Here is a 13,055-nt window from a genome sequence, read left to right as displayed (position 1 = left end):
AGCCACAACCCGGTTGTCTTTATAAGTGGAAAGCACTCCTGGCAAGAGGGTGAAAAGTAACAGTAAACGGACTGACAACGATACAGTGTGTAATCTAACGGCTGACGACAAACTGTTAAAGTGAGGAGCGATCTCAGCCGTCCATCTACCGAATCGTTATCTTTCTTATCCGCTACAGTTAACTGAAGAAATATCCCCACCATCTTCAGTCCTGACAATGGCGCCGGCGGCGAGGGGAACGGGGAACCGGTTCGGCGCGGGACTCTCTTACCCCCGAAGTTGGAGTGAAATTACCCGCTTCCTGCCACTCAGAAATAACGAAACGGTAGGCCGGCCCCGACTCCACGCGCCAGTCCGTCTCCCCCATCCCCTCTCGGCGATTCTCCTAGGGTTAGCGCCGCCGCCGGCCGCCTACGCCGTCGCCCCGTCTCCTTCTCCTCCGCTCCACCTACCCGTCCCGCCGCTCGCTCCGTGCCACGGAGGCTGCTCCCCGGCCGCCTCCGCCTCCCTCGTCGACCGCGGTCGCCCCGTGAAGTGTCGCCCTCGCCCGCCAGGCGCAGCCAAGCTGCCCCCTCCCCCTCTCCGACCCTGCCCCGCACGGTACTACTACGCTCTCGCTCCCATCTACTGTAGTTCATACTGCCTGCATTTTTTGTATCAAATCTGTTCAAGTGATATTATCTGCGTGCGTAAAAGCGAGTGATGTCTAGCTCTGGAGAAACTTTGCTTTGGCTGTACCCCTGCACTGATTTGACCTGTCTGGATCACTTGTTTTCTTCTTCCTCCTCATGTACAGTATTATGTATGCACCGCAGAATCGCAGTATTTTTAGAATTTGTGTGTATGTTGAATTAGTTGCAAATTGTAGTTGCTTGTGTGTATGTTGAAATGTAAAACTTGTGTGGATGCAAAGTGCTTGCAGTGTTTTTGTGGCAGTTTGTCCTTATATGTTACTAGTATTTTGTTGTGAAATAGGTGGAAAAGGCAATTTGGGATGAACAACACACCAACTGTTTCTTGTGAGTTATGCCAAGAGGAGGTTGATATTCATAAATGTCCATTGGGATGTTAAACCGGAGAGGTTGCATAAATCTTGGGGAGAAGATTTCTGCCATGACCGGGAAAACATTTAGGAAGAAGCAATTTAAAAGCATGGGACTTATTGAAGAAAGAGTATACACAATTCATGGTGTTAATTACTCCAAAAATCTATGAACAAAACAAACTTGGTAGTCTGTTAATTTACCTATAAGTTATAACATGATCATTTACAGCTAAGACAACATTTAGTGAGATCCTTATTGTTGAACAGCATGTAAACAATCTCTCAAGTATTTAGGGTATTCAGTCCCACAGCCACAGTTCAGACAGCTAGTTACCAAATGGGTTTACAGCTTTCTCACAGCACTTTCCCACAGCTGCTTTCTGTTTAGTTTTAAGCCACAGTCGGACCAATATTTGTGTTTCTCCCATGAGAATTTGCAGACACCCAAAAGGACACATGCATATTTTTTCGTCATTTTTGGACATTTAAAAATTTGTTTATTAAATCCAGGAGTTGTTTTGTACTTCCGTTTCTCTTGGATTTTTTTGTAATTTGTAGGATGAGGTTTTTGAATCTTTGTAGTGTCCGGGGTACGTTATAGTCCTGTTCTCTTCCTCCGAATCATTTCCCTTGCAGCGCCATGGTGAGCGGAAGCTAAGGTTAGCGGGCCGACACCCCGAGATCACTCTGTAGTGAAGCTACACACCTCGCCCCTCTGCCGGCCTGAGCTCGCCCTGTCCCCAAGCTCCATCACATCCCGCCGTCGCCGCGTACCCAAGCGTCACCTCACCTCATTCTGCAGCTAGTGCGCCCGGGGAGGTTAGGCTGTGGAGCCGGATGACCGCCATCCTGGTTGTTGTCCCACTCGCCCCAATGTTCCTCTGCCTCAATCCGGCCTCGACGTCCAGTGTCCAGGCCGGCCTCCGTCCCTCAAAACACCGCCGTTCAGGTCGTACTCCCAAGGTACAGAGTTCAGATGGGTCTGTATCTCTGTGAAGTAATGAACTTGATATATATGTATGCAAGCATGTGTGATGGATATTGGATGTAAGCTTATCTGTGAAAATCAATCTGTGGTTTTGATGTATCAATGCATGTTTGGATTATTTTTTGTGTGTGTGGATGGAAGCAATTTCTTAGAATTAGCATGCTGATCTTATAGTTGTTGTGAAGAACTCCGCTTTCTGCCTTGCCTTCTGTTGCCCACAACGAATTCCCTGATTCTAGTGATTCTTGGATGAACATGAGATGTGCCATTTTAGTTGTGTTTGGTTCAATAGTATTTCAGCCCATTGCCAAGCCTACCTGGATACTCATGTGCTTTCGTGCATTCTTGCTAGGTGCTGTTAGAGCAAATGTTCATATGTACATGTATATAGGTTAGTCAAATTTGTAGCCTTGCAGATGTTCTATAGTTTACGGATACGCAAGCATTCAAGTGCATTTGCATACAGATGTACCAATTCAAGACAGTTGAGCTAATTGATTTGTAACTAATACAGTTTGTTCTGTTCTTAGCACTGCGCTGATTTCAGTTGGTTGATCGCTCAAATTCTGAAATGCTTACCAAAGGGAGGAGAGTTGCCGGGAGGGGTGAAGACATGTCTGCACATTATGCATTTGGGCCACATGAGGATGATGCGATTATCAAACACCGGCTTCTGACTAGGATCACAACTACCAGGGGTGAACCACCCCTAAAGAAGCTCCAAAAGAAGTTCATGTCCTTCGCTACTGAGGTGGAGAAGGATGCAGACAATACAAGTGACTGTGAGAGGCTGTACAAGGCCTTTCTGCAGGAAATTAACACTTTTGAGCTGCCTCTTCTTAAAAGCAAGGCTGTAGTTGATGCGAATCTCAGGGAGAAGGAGAGCTTCAACGAGCTGCAGGTTGAGATCCAGCGACAAATCTTGCAAGCTCAGACTGATATTGAGGATCTCAAGAAGCAACTTGAGCAAAGCAAGATTGAGAGGCAGCACAAAGAGGAGTGTGAAGCGATCAGAAAACTGATTTCCTCACAACCTCCACGGTCAGAAACCGAGAAACTTATATCTAATCTTGAGAAGGAGATAGCTAATTTGGAGGCCGAGAGTGCAGCATGTACAAGGACGTTGGAGCTTAGGAAGAAGCAGTTTGCTCTTCTTCTGCATGTGGTGAGTTTCTGGTTATGTTCTCTTTTACTTTCAGAATCATGGTTTTCCCCCTCTTGTGCAAGGATGATCAATAGAATATCAATTTTGAAATAGTTGTGATATAATGTTAAAATTTGATGCTTTTCCTGGTTCTGTTATCCACAATACAGCACAGTTTTTAGTAAGGAACAGCCTAGTTATCATACATGACCACTTACTGAATTTTACATCGGCACCCACCAACATCTGGGAGTATGCAGCTATTTGACGTCAATCAAATGATACCATTAACATCCATTTAATTGTACTTTCAAAACTAAAATTTATAGGTTTCGTCATTTTTATAATCAAATCGTGTGATGTACCATCTTGCTTTAAGCCTCTACTCTATATACTCCCTCTGTCCAAAATAAGTGTTGCTGATTTAGTACAAAGTTGTACTAAATCAGCGACACTTTTGGGACGGAGGGAGTATTATTTTTGGAGTTGGATACAGAATAGTCTAAACAGAATGCCTGCTCTAATATCGTACCTATTACAGGTGGAGGAATTGCAAATCTCGATCGAAGATGAGCAAAGGAACATAGCAGATGAGCTGAGAGCTGCCACGGAAGAGCCAAAGTTGAGCATAGAGGAAGGCAGCGGCGGCGCTTCAGATGCGATGGCTGTAGACTGATTAACGATCCTAGCACTTGCAGCTGCTTACCCTGCACGCTCAAGCATGCCTCGGTAGTTTCTGGGCACTGTCTTTCTTTGTAGGAGACCCCCTTTTTTTGTCGTTGCTGTGGTTTCTTTGAACTGTAAGCTGTATTCGACGCCGAAACCATTCCGTGCTTGTATGATAGAAATGCAGAATCATTGTGCTGTAATATGTACTCCAGATTTAGAATTGCAGTGTGATTATTTACTGAAAATGGCGGACTTGACAGTGTGCTTCTTTTGCCATGCTGGTTGGGGGTAAAACGGGCTGTCAAGGAGTGCCTGAAACTCTGGTTGGTGAATTTGTCTTACTCTTAACTCAGATGTCTGCAATAATCCATGGTTTATGAACTAATAGCTGATATGGATTATTGTTGTATTTATTCTGAATGAACCATTGGTGTATGAACTTCAGTAACGTCGACACACAATATGAACCTCAATTTTTTTTATGGTAAACAGTAGCACTCGGGTGAATGTTTTATTTTTCCGCCACTGCGCAACGGAAGAGCCTAGTAAGAGAAAAGGCCTAAATAAAACAAGATATCCATGATTGTAGGTCTGAATAAGCTTTTCTCTCTGCTCGGCGGTTGGTGATGGCAAGCTCTCTCCCTGAATATACCCATGGTAAGCGAACACAATTGTTCTTCGGAACAGTCGAAGATTGGATCGTCTCCCTGTAAAAGAGGACGAGTAGGATCGTGGCTAATGTTAATTTTGGGGGTGCCGCGGATTTCAAATTGTTGCTCGCTCTGGCGATGGTTGGGGGTTTGAATTGCAACACCGAACATGGCCGGGTCATGTCGTGGCTCCGGCGCGGATGCAGGAGAATGACGACGTTGGCTTCTCCAGGTACATGTTTGTAATTTCCATCTCTTTTTATTGCCTTGTAGGTAGTATGACACTTTTAATCCATGGCATATGACCTCGGCCAAAAAAAAAGTTTCCCCCGTCCGAAAACAAAGTTATTCATCAATAGCTCAAAAGATAGAAATGTACACATTCAACTGGCAACGAACGTGGTACACCTCACCAAGAAGCTATAAAAAATGGGAAGGAAATGAAAGAATCACAACGCAGGCAAGCCGCCCATTTTGCCCTCCACTCATGGAGGCGGGGCTAGCTCTTCGTGTCATTGGGTGATCTCGGCCACCGATACCCGAGCAGCCGTCGCGAAGGCCGTGATGATGCCGCCTCCCGCGACGGCCGCGACGTCCTCGTCCTCCTCCGGGGAGACCGAGACCGAGACCATGACCGCCGGCGGCGAGAGCGGCGGCGGCGTGGTGGTGGTGAGCATCTCGCCCTCGAGCGCGGCGCAGTAGGATGCGAAGTCGTCGGGCGTGACGTTGAGGCGGAAGCGCAGCGCGAAGAGGAACTCTAATTCGAGGCCGTTCATCTCCCGCACCTCCACGCCGCCCACCCGCGCGAAGTAGGCGTTGTTGTAGTGTCTGTGCACATAGAGTTGTACGGTCAGGTAACATGGAACTGTATATACAAAGTTAAAGTGACGTCGAACTACAACATGAGCAGATTGGAAGTTTTTGCCGCAAAAAAAAAAAGAACTGTTGTGCACATGGCGCATTAGCAGAAGCAACATCAGATAATTATTGTAGTAGCAACATTTTTTTGACGGGAAAGTTAAGTAGCAACATGGAACTACAAAGGGTAAATGTGCTGTTAAAGTAGGTGCGGGGGACGAGCTAGCGCTAGCCAGTGGTGATTGGTGGTACGCTGATGATGTATTTCTGAGTTAGGTGAGCGATCGAGTTCATGTGGGAGGGCAACGCCGTAGCGACCGGCCGGACGATCGGACGCCCCAACCGAACGTCGATCGACCATGCGCCTACCTACCGCTGAGGTGGGTGGTCCTATTATTTCGTTTTCATTTGTATCAGCGTAACCAACGAATTTACTTACGCACTGACCTGCGCTGTCTGCATTTTTTTAACTCTAATAAAGGAACAATTGCTAGTTAGTTGAAACGCCTCGTCACCTAAATAAAGTGAGCCCTAACTAACTAACTCTTACTTAATCTGATCTTCCTCCTATAAAAAATAATAATCTCATCTGATCTGGCGGGAGACAAAAAAAAAGAGAGAAGGACGGCGGCTGCTATCCGAGTCCAGCTCGACCGGCACTCTGGCAGCCAGAATAATCCACCACGGCCGTGCGATCCGCGTCGACCGGTGAAACGGTGGTTGTGCCAGATGAGTCGGACCACACGGACAGGCAGGCAGGCAGACAGCCACGTCAGACCCCGGGACCGCCCCACGTGTCACCCCGCACAACGAGGCCCTGCTCGGCGGCGACACCGACGCATGGCGGGCGCACGTTTTGACCCGGGCGCCCCTGCCGACACACCACCCTCAGCTCCAGCCAGCTCTACGCGCCGACAGCCCGCAGCAGCACACAGGTCACTCAGGTGAGAGATGGCTCTCATGTGTCCTCCTGTCAACAGCTTCTAAACAAGAAGCTTCTTCATTACTGTATTTTCATGTGTCCTGTCACACAGGTGAAAGTGGACTCGTTCGATCAAAGTATTTACTAAGCTGAGAAATGACATGCGCAGGTGCGCGGTCGGTCCGGTCGGCCGGCATGAACGCTACGATCGGTTGCACTTGCACATGCCACGAAAATGCACCTGCATATGAATCGATCCAAGCGCCAGCAATAACGCGGATGCGTGGTTAATTGGCAGACGGTCAACTGTGCCGTGCGAATTGTTAATCTCTCGGACTACGCGCTGGCTCCATCGTTCGTTCGACAACAATTTACACTGGCAGCGCATAAACCGGGAGGCGAAGCAATGGAGGTCGGATTGGGAGGAGACGGGAGCAGGCGGGCGCTACTCACATGTCGTCCATGAACTTGGCGGCGACCATGACGCTGGTGATGAGCAGGCGGTGCACGCTGTACGAGTTCACCGCCACCGCGGCCGCCTCATCCTCGCCGGCATCATCCTGCGGCGGCGCGGCGAGGCGGTCGAGGTAGGCGTAGGCGACCACGAAGCACGCCGGGCTGCACCCGGCGTACCGGTATATGCGCTCCGCGTACCGCCGCACGCCGATCTCCGGCTTCTTCTCCGTCGGCCCCCGGAACGCCGCCGAGCCGGAGCCGCACTCCACAGCGTCGCCGCGCTTGGCGGCGCGCTCGAGCAGGCCGGCGAGGACGGCCACCACCTTGGGCGGTGCGCCGGACGCGCGCTTGCTGCTGCTGGCCCGCCTCTCCATCTCCATGGGTGCTCTGCTGTGGGTGGGCTGTTGCGTGCGGCGGAGGCGAAGGCGAGGTGGGTGTGGAGGACGAGACGAGTGTGCGCGCGTGCCTGCTTTCCCGCTTAGCTTAATCTGTTGGCTTACATATACGCTTGCCGAGAGGAGTAAAATCGGCTGGATTGTTGCATAGGCGAGCCAGCTGGAGTGCTATATTTTGGTTTGGTTGAGCAGAGACGGGGCCGTCTATGTGTGCAGAGGCCAGAGGAGGGCATGCGTGTCCGTAACGGAGTCGGACGTTGAAGACCCAAGTTGACCGGGCTGATAAAAGCAACTCGATTTGACTTTTTTCCGATCGCATAAAAAGTCATGAGATCAAAAAAGAAATGTGAGAATGTGACAAAATCACAAGGACGTGTGATTTGCGTTTAACTTCTTGGTACAACTCTACAGCTTAGAGCATCTCCACTCGCCCCACCAGGCCGCCCAAGGCCCATTTTTATCGCAGGCGTCCAAAAATCGGCCAGTCACATCCCTAGAAGCCCACTTTTCGTCGCTTAGGCCCGAAATTGACGTCGGCGGACACAAGCCGTATCCTGGCGGCTTTGGCGCGAAAGCCTGGCGGGCCCGCCGAGTCAGCGACCTGCCGCGTCTCGTCTTCCTCATCGCCTCGTTTTCCCACGGAGAATCAATACGAAGGCTGCCACCGGTCAACCTTACATTGATTCCTCACGGGCGGCGCAGTGATGACGCGCCAACGCGCCGTTTCCCTCCCGCCATGCGTACACATGTCTGCTGCCCTCGGGCGGCTATAAAAAGCCACCCCTTCCTCGCCGGTGGATGGACTCTCCTTTGCCCGCAGTCCTCTCTCTTGTCGCCGACGCCCATCTCGCCTTTCTCCCCGTCTTCAGCCATCGCATCTACATCCGCCGATGGGAGAGCGTTTCCCCGACGACGGTGCGGCGGCCAACGGCTTCGGCCGCCACACCCTGCACGAGTGGGAGGCGTACCTCCTCCACAAGGCGAATTACCCGGCGCCGCCTGACATGCGCGTGCCGGGGCGTTGGAGGCTCAGTGCCAGAGGCGTCCCCGTCCCTCCGCAACCCGACATCGACCGCTTCCACGGCGAGATCACGCGTGTTCAGGCCTCCCTGCCGGAGGAGGTGCTGATGGGGAACGCAGTAATTTCAAAAAATTTCCTACGATCACGCAAGATCTATCTAGGAGATGCATAGCAACGAGAGGGGAGAGTGTGTCCACGTACCCTCGTAGACCGAAAGCGGGAGCGTTCAGTTAACGCGGTTGATGTAGTCGAACGTCTTCGTGATCCAACCGATCCAAGTACCGAACGTACGACACCTCCATGTTCAGCACACGTTCAACTCGATGGCGTCCCTCGTGCTCTTGATCCAGTTAAGGACGAGGGTGAGTTCCGTCAGCACGACAGCGTGGCGACGGTGATGATGATGTTACCGGCGCAGGGCTTCGTCTAAGCACTACGATGGTATGACCGAGGTGTGTAACCGTGGAGGGGGGCACTGCACACAGTTAAGAGAAACTTGTGTGTCCTAGGGTGCCCCTACCCCCGTATATAAAGGAGGGAGGGGGAGGCCGGCCGGCCCTATGGCGCGCCCTAAGAGGAGGAGTCCTACTAGGACTTCCTAGTCCTAGTAGGATTCCTCTCCAAGGAAGAAGGGGGGAGGAAGGAGAGGGAGAGGGAGTAGGAAAGGGGGGGGGCGCCGCCCCCCTTCCCCTAGTCCAATTCAGACCCAAGGGGGGCGTGGCCGGCCCTGGCTGCCCTCCTCTCTCTCCACTAAGGTCCATGGTGGTCCATTAGTTCCCCGGGGGTTCCGGTAACCCCTACCGGCACTCCATTTTTACCTGAAATCATCCGGAACACTTCCGGTGTCCGAATAACATGGTCCAATATATCAATCTTTATGTCTCGACCATGTCGAGACTCCTCGTCACATCCGTGATATCATCCGCGACTCCGAACAAACTTCAGTCATCAAAAACACGTAACTCATAATACATATCATCATCCAACGTTAAGCGTGCGGACCCAACGGGTTCGAGAACTATGTGGACATGATCGAGACACATCTTTTACCAATAACCAATAGCGGAACCTGGATGCTCATATTGGCTCCTACATATTCTATGAAGATCTTTATCGGTCAAACCGCATAACAACATACGTTGTTCCCTTTGTCATCGGTATATTATTTGCCCGAGATTCGATCGTCGGTATCATCAAACCTAGTTCAATCTCATTAACGGCAAGTCTCTTTACTCGTTCTGTAATACTTCATCCCGCAACTAACTTATTAGTCACATTGCTTGCAAGGCTTATAGTGATGAGCATTACCGAGAGGGCCCAGAGATACCTCTCCAAAACACGGAGTGACAAATCCTAATCTCGGTCTATGCCAACCCAACAAACACCTTCGGAGACACTTGTAGAGCATCTTTATAATCACCCAGTTACGTTGTGACGTTTGATAGCACACAAGGTGTTCCTCGTTATTCGGGAGTTGCATAATCTCATAGTCAGAGGAACATGTATAAGTCATGAAGAAAGCAATAGCAATAAACTTATCGATCATTATGCTAAGCTAACGGATGGGTCTTGTCCATCACATCATTCTCTAATGATGTGATCTCGTTTATCAAATGACCACACATGTATATGGTCAGAAAACATAACCATCTTTGATTAACGAGCTAGTCAAGTAGAGGCATACTAGGGACACTTAGTTTTTTCTATGTATTCACACATGTAATAAGTTTCCGGTTAATACAATTCTAGCACGAATAATAAACATCTATCATTATATAAGGAAATATAAATAACAACCTTATTATTGCCTCTAGGGCATTTTCCTTCAGTCTCCCACTTGCACTAGAGTCAATAATCTAGTTCACATTGCCATGTGATTAAACACCAATAGTTCACATCTATTGTGATTAACACCCATAGTTCACATCGCCATGTAACCCACACCCAAAGGGTTTAATAGAATCAATAATCTAGTTCACATTGCTATGTGATTAACACCCAAAGAGTACTAAGGTGTGATCATTTTTTGCTCGTGAGAGAAGCTTAGTCAACGGGTCTGTCACCTTCAGAGCCGTATGTGTTTTGCAAATATTCTATGTCTACAATGCTCTGCATGGAGCCACCCTAGCTAATTGCTCCCACTTTCAATATGTATCCAGATTGAGACTCGGAGTCATCTGGATTGGTGTAAAAGCTTGCATCGACGGAACGCTTTATGACGAACTCTTTATCACTTTCATAACCGAGAAATATTTCCTTAGTCTTCTTAGGTAACTGAGGATACTTTGACCGATGTCCAGTGATCCACTCCTGGATCACTATCGTACCCCCTTGCCAAACTCATGATAAGGTGCACAACAGGTCTGGTACACGGCATAGCATACTTTATAGAACCTATGGCTGAGGCATAGGGAATGACTTTCATTCTCTTTCTATTTTCTATTGTGGTCGGGTTTTGAGTCTTACTCAACTTTACACCTTGCAACACAGGCAAGAACTCCTTCTTTGACTGTTCCATTTTGAACTACTTCAAAATCTTGTTCAAGGTATGTACTCATTGAAAAATCTTATCAAGCGTCTTGATCTATCTCTATAGATCTTGATGCTCAATTTGTAAGCAGCTTTACCGAGGTATTTCTTTGAAAAAACTCCTTTCAAACTTTCCTTTATGCTTTCCAGAAAATTCTACATCATTTCCGATCAACAATATGTTATACACATATACTTATCAGAAAAGCTGTAGTGCTCCCACTCACTTTCTTGTAAATACAGGCTTCACCGCAAGTCTGTATAAAATTATATGCTTTGATCAACTCATTAAAGCGTATATTCCAACTCCGAAATGCTTGCACCGGTCCATAGATGGATTGCTGGAGCTTGCACACCTTGTTAGTATCTTTAGGATCGACAAAACCTTCTGGTTGCATCATATACAACTCTTCTTTAAGAAATATCCATTTAAGGAATGCAATTTTGACATCCATTTGCCACATCTCATAAAATATGGCAACTGCTAACATGATTCAGATGGATTTAAGCATCGCTACAGTTGTAGTCAACACCTTGAACTTGTCGAAAACCTTTTGCGACAAGTCGAGCTTTGTAGATAGTAATACTACCATTAGTGTCCGTTTTCCTTTTGAAGATCCATTTATTTTTTATGTCTTGCCGATCATCGGGCAAATCCACCAAAGTCCACACTTTGTTCTTATACATGGATCCCATCTCAGATTTCATGGCCTCAAGCCATTTCGCGGAATCTGGGCTCATCATCGGTTCCTCATAGTTTGTAGATTCATCATGGTCTAGTAACATGACTTCTAGAATAGGATTACCGTACCACTCTGGTGCAGACCGTACTCTGGAAGACCTACCAGGTTCTGTACTAACTTGATCTGAAGTTTCATGATCATCATCATTTGCTTCCTCACCAATTGGTGTAGGAATCACTGGAACTGATTTCTGTGATGAACTACTTTCCAACTGAGGAGAAGGTACAATTACCTCATCAAGATCTGCTTTACTCCCACTCACTTTTTTCGAGAGAAACTCCTTCTCTAGAAAGGATCCATTCTTAGCAACAAATATCTTGCCTTCAGATTTGTGATAGAAGGTGTAGCCAACAGTTTCCTTTGGGTATCCTATGAAGACGCACTTCTCCGATTTGGCTTTGAGCTTATCAGGTTGAAGCTTTTTCACATAAGCATCACAGCCCCAAACTTTAAGAAACGACAACTTTGGTTTCTTGCCAAACCACAATTTATAAGGTGTCGTCTCAACGGATTTTGATGGCGCCCTATTTAAAGTGAATGCAGCCGTCTCTAAAGCCTAACACCAACATGATAGCAGCAAATCAGTAAGAGACATCATAGATCGCACCATATCTAATAAAGTGCGGTTACGACGTTCGGGCACACCATTATGCTGTGGTGTTCCAGGTGGCATGAGCTGTGAAACTATTCCACATTGTTTTAAATGAAGGCCAAACTCGTAACTCAAATATTCTCCTCCATGATGAGATCGTAGAAACTTCTATTTTCTTATTACAATGATCCTCCACTTCACTCTGAAATTCTTTGAACTTTTCAAATGTTTCAGACTTGCGTTTCATTAAGTAGATATACCCATATCCGCTCAAATCACCTGTGAAGGTCAGAAAATAATGATACCTGCCACGAGCCTCAACACTCATCGGACCGCATACATCGGTGTGTATTATTTCCATTAAGTCATTAGCTCGTTCCATTGTTCCGGAGAACGAAGTTTTAGTCATCTTGCCATAAGGCACGGTTTCGCAAGTATCAAATGATTCATAATCAAGTGATTCCAAAAGCCCATCAGTATGTAGTTTCTTCATGCGCTTTACACCAATATGACCTAAATGGCAGTGCCACAAGTATGTTGCACTATCATTATCAACTTTGCATCTTTTTTGGAATCAATATTATGAATATGTGTATCACTACGATCGAGATTCAATAAACCATCAACATTGGGTGTATGACCATAGAAGGTTTTATTCATGTAAATAGAATAACAATTATTCTCTGTCTTAAATGAATAACCGTATTGCAATAAATATGATCTAATCATATTCATGCTCAACAGAAACACCAAATAACATTTATTTAGGTTCAACACTAATCCCAAAAGTATAGGGAGTGTGCGATGATGATCATATCAATCTTTGAACCACTTCCAACATACATCGTCACTTAACCCTCAACTAGTCTCTATTTATTCTGCAACTCCTGTTTCGAGTTACTAATTTTAGCAACCGAACAAGTATCAAATACCCAGGGGTTATTATGAGCACTAGTATGGTACACATCAATAACATGTATATCAAATATACCTTTGTTCACTTTGCCATCCTTCTTATCCACCAAATGTTTGGGGTAACTCCG

The 13,055-nt window shown here is 47.2% G+C and overlaps 2 protein-coding genes across 3 annotated transcripts; one reads left to right on the top strand and one right to left on the bottom strand.

Moving 5' to 3' along the window:
• The first annotated feature begins 321 nt into the window (after nt 1-321).
• On the top strand, nt 322-4,114 carry LOC119323715 (THO complex subunit 7B-like). Of its 2 annotated transcripts, none has more exons than XM_037597420.1 (3): nt 322-600; nt 2,564-3,198; nt 3,719-4,114. In XM_037597420.1, the coding sequence occupies exons 2-3, from the start codon at nt 2,605-2,607 to the stop codon at nt 3,851-3,853; spliced, it is 729 nt and encodes a 242-aa protein (XP_037453317.1). In that variant the 5' UTR covers nt 322-600; nt 2,564-2,604; the 3' UTR covers nt 3,854-4,114. The 2 variants fall into 2 exon arrangements, with proteins under 2 accessions (XP_037453317.1, XP_037453316.1); XM_037597419.1 differs by having other exon boundaries at nt 2,548-3,198.
• A 714-nt stretch (nt 4,115-4,828) lies between these two features.
• Nucleotides 4,829-7,258, bottom strand: LOC119320444 (cyclin-P4-1-like). The gene is made up of 2 exons (XM_037594534.1): nt 6,730-7,258; nt 4,829-5,324 (listed from the first exon to the last, which is right to left on the bottom strand). Exons 1-2 carry the CDS (start codon nt 7,110-7,112, stop codon nt 5,009-5,011), a joined length of 699 nt encoding a protein of 232 aa, XP_037450431.1. The 5' UTR covers nt 7,113-7,258; the 3' UTR covers nt 4,829-5,008.
• Nucleotides 7,259-13,055: the final 5,797 nt, after the last annotated feature.

This window comes from Triticum dicoccoides, chromosome 6B, assembly GCF_002162155.2.
Source record: "Triticum dicoccoides isolate Atlit2015 ecotype Zavitan chromosome 6B, WEW_v2.0, whole genome shotgun sequence".
Classification (NCBI taxonomy): domain Eukaryota; kingdom Viridiplantae; phylum Streptophyta; class Magnoliopsida; order Poales; family Poaceae; genus Triticum; species Triticum dicoccoides.
This window is presented reverse-complemented; position numbering and strand designations above follow the sequence as displayed.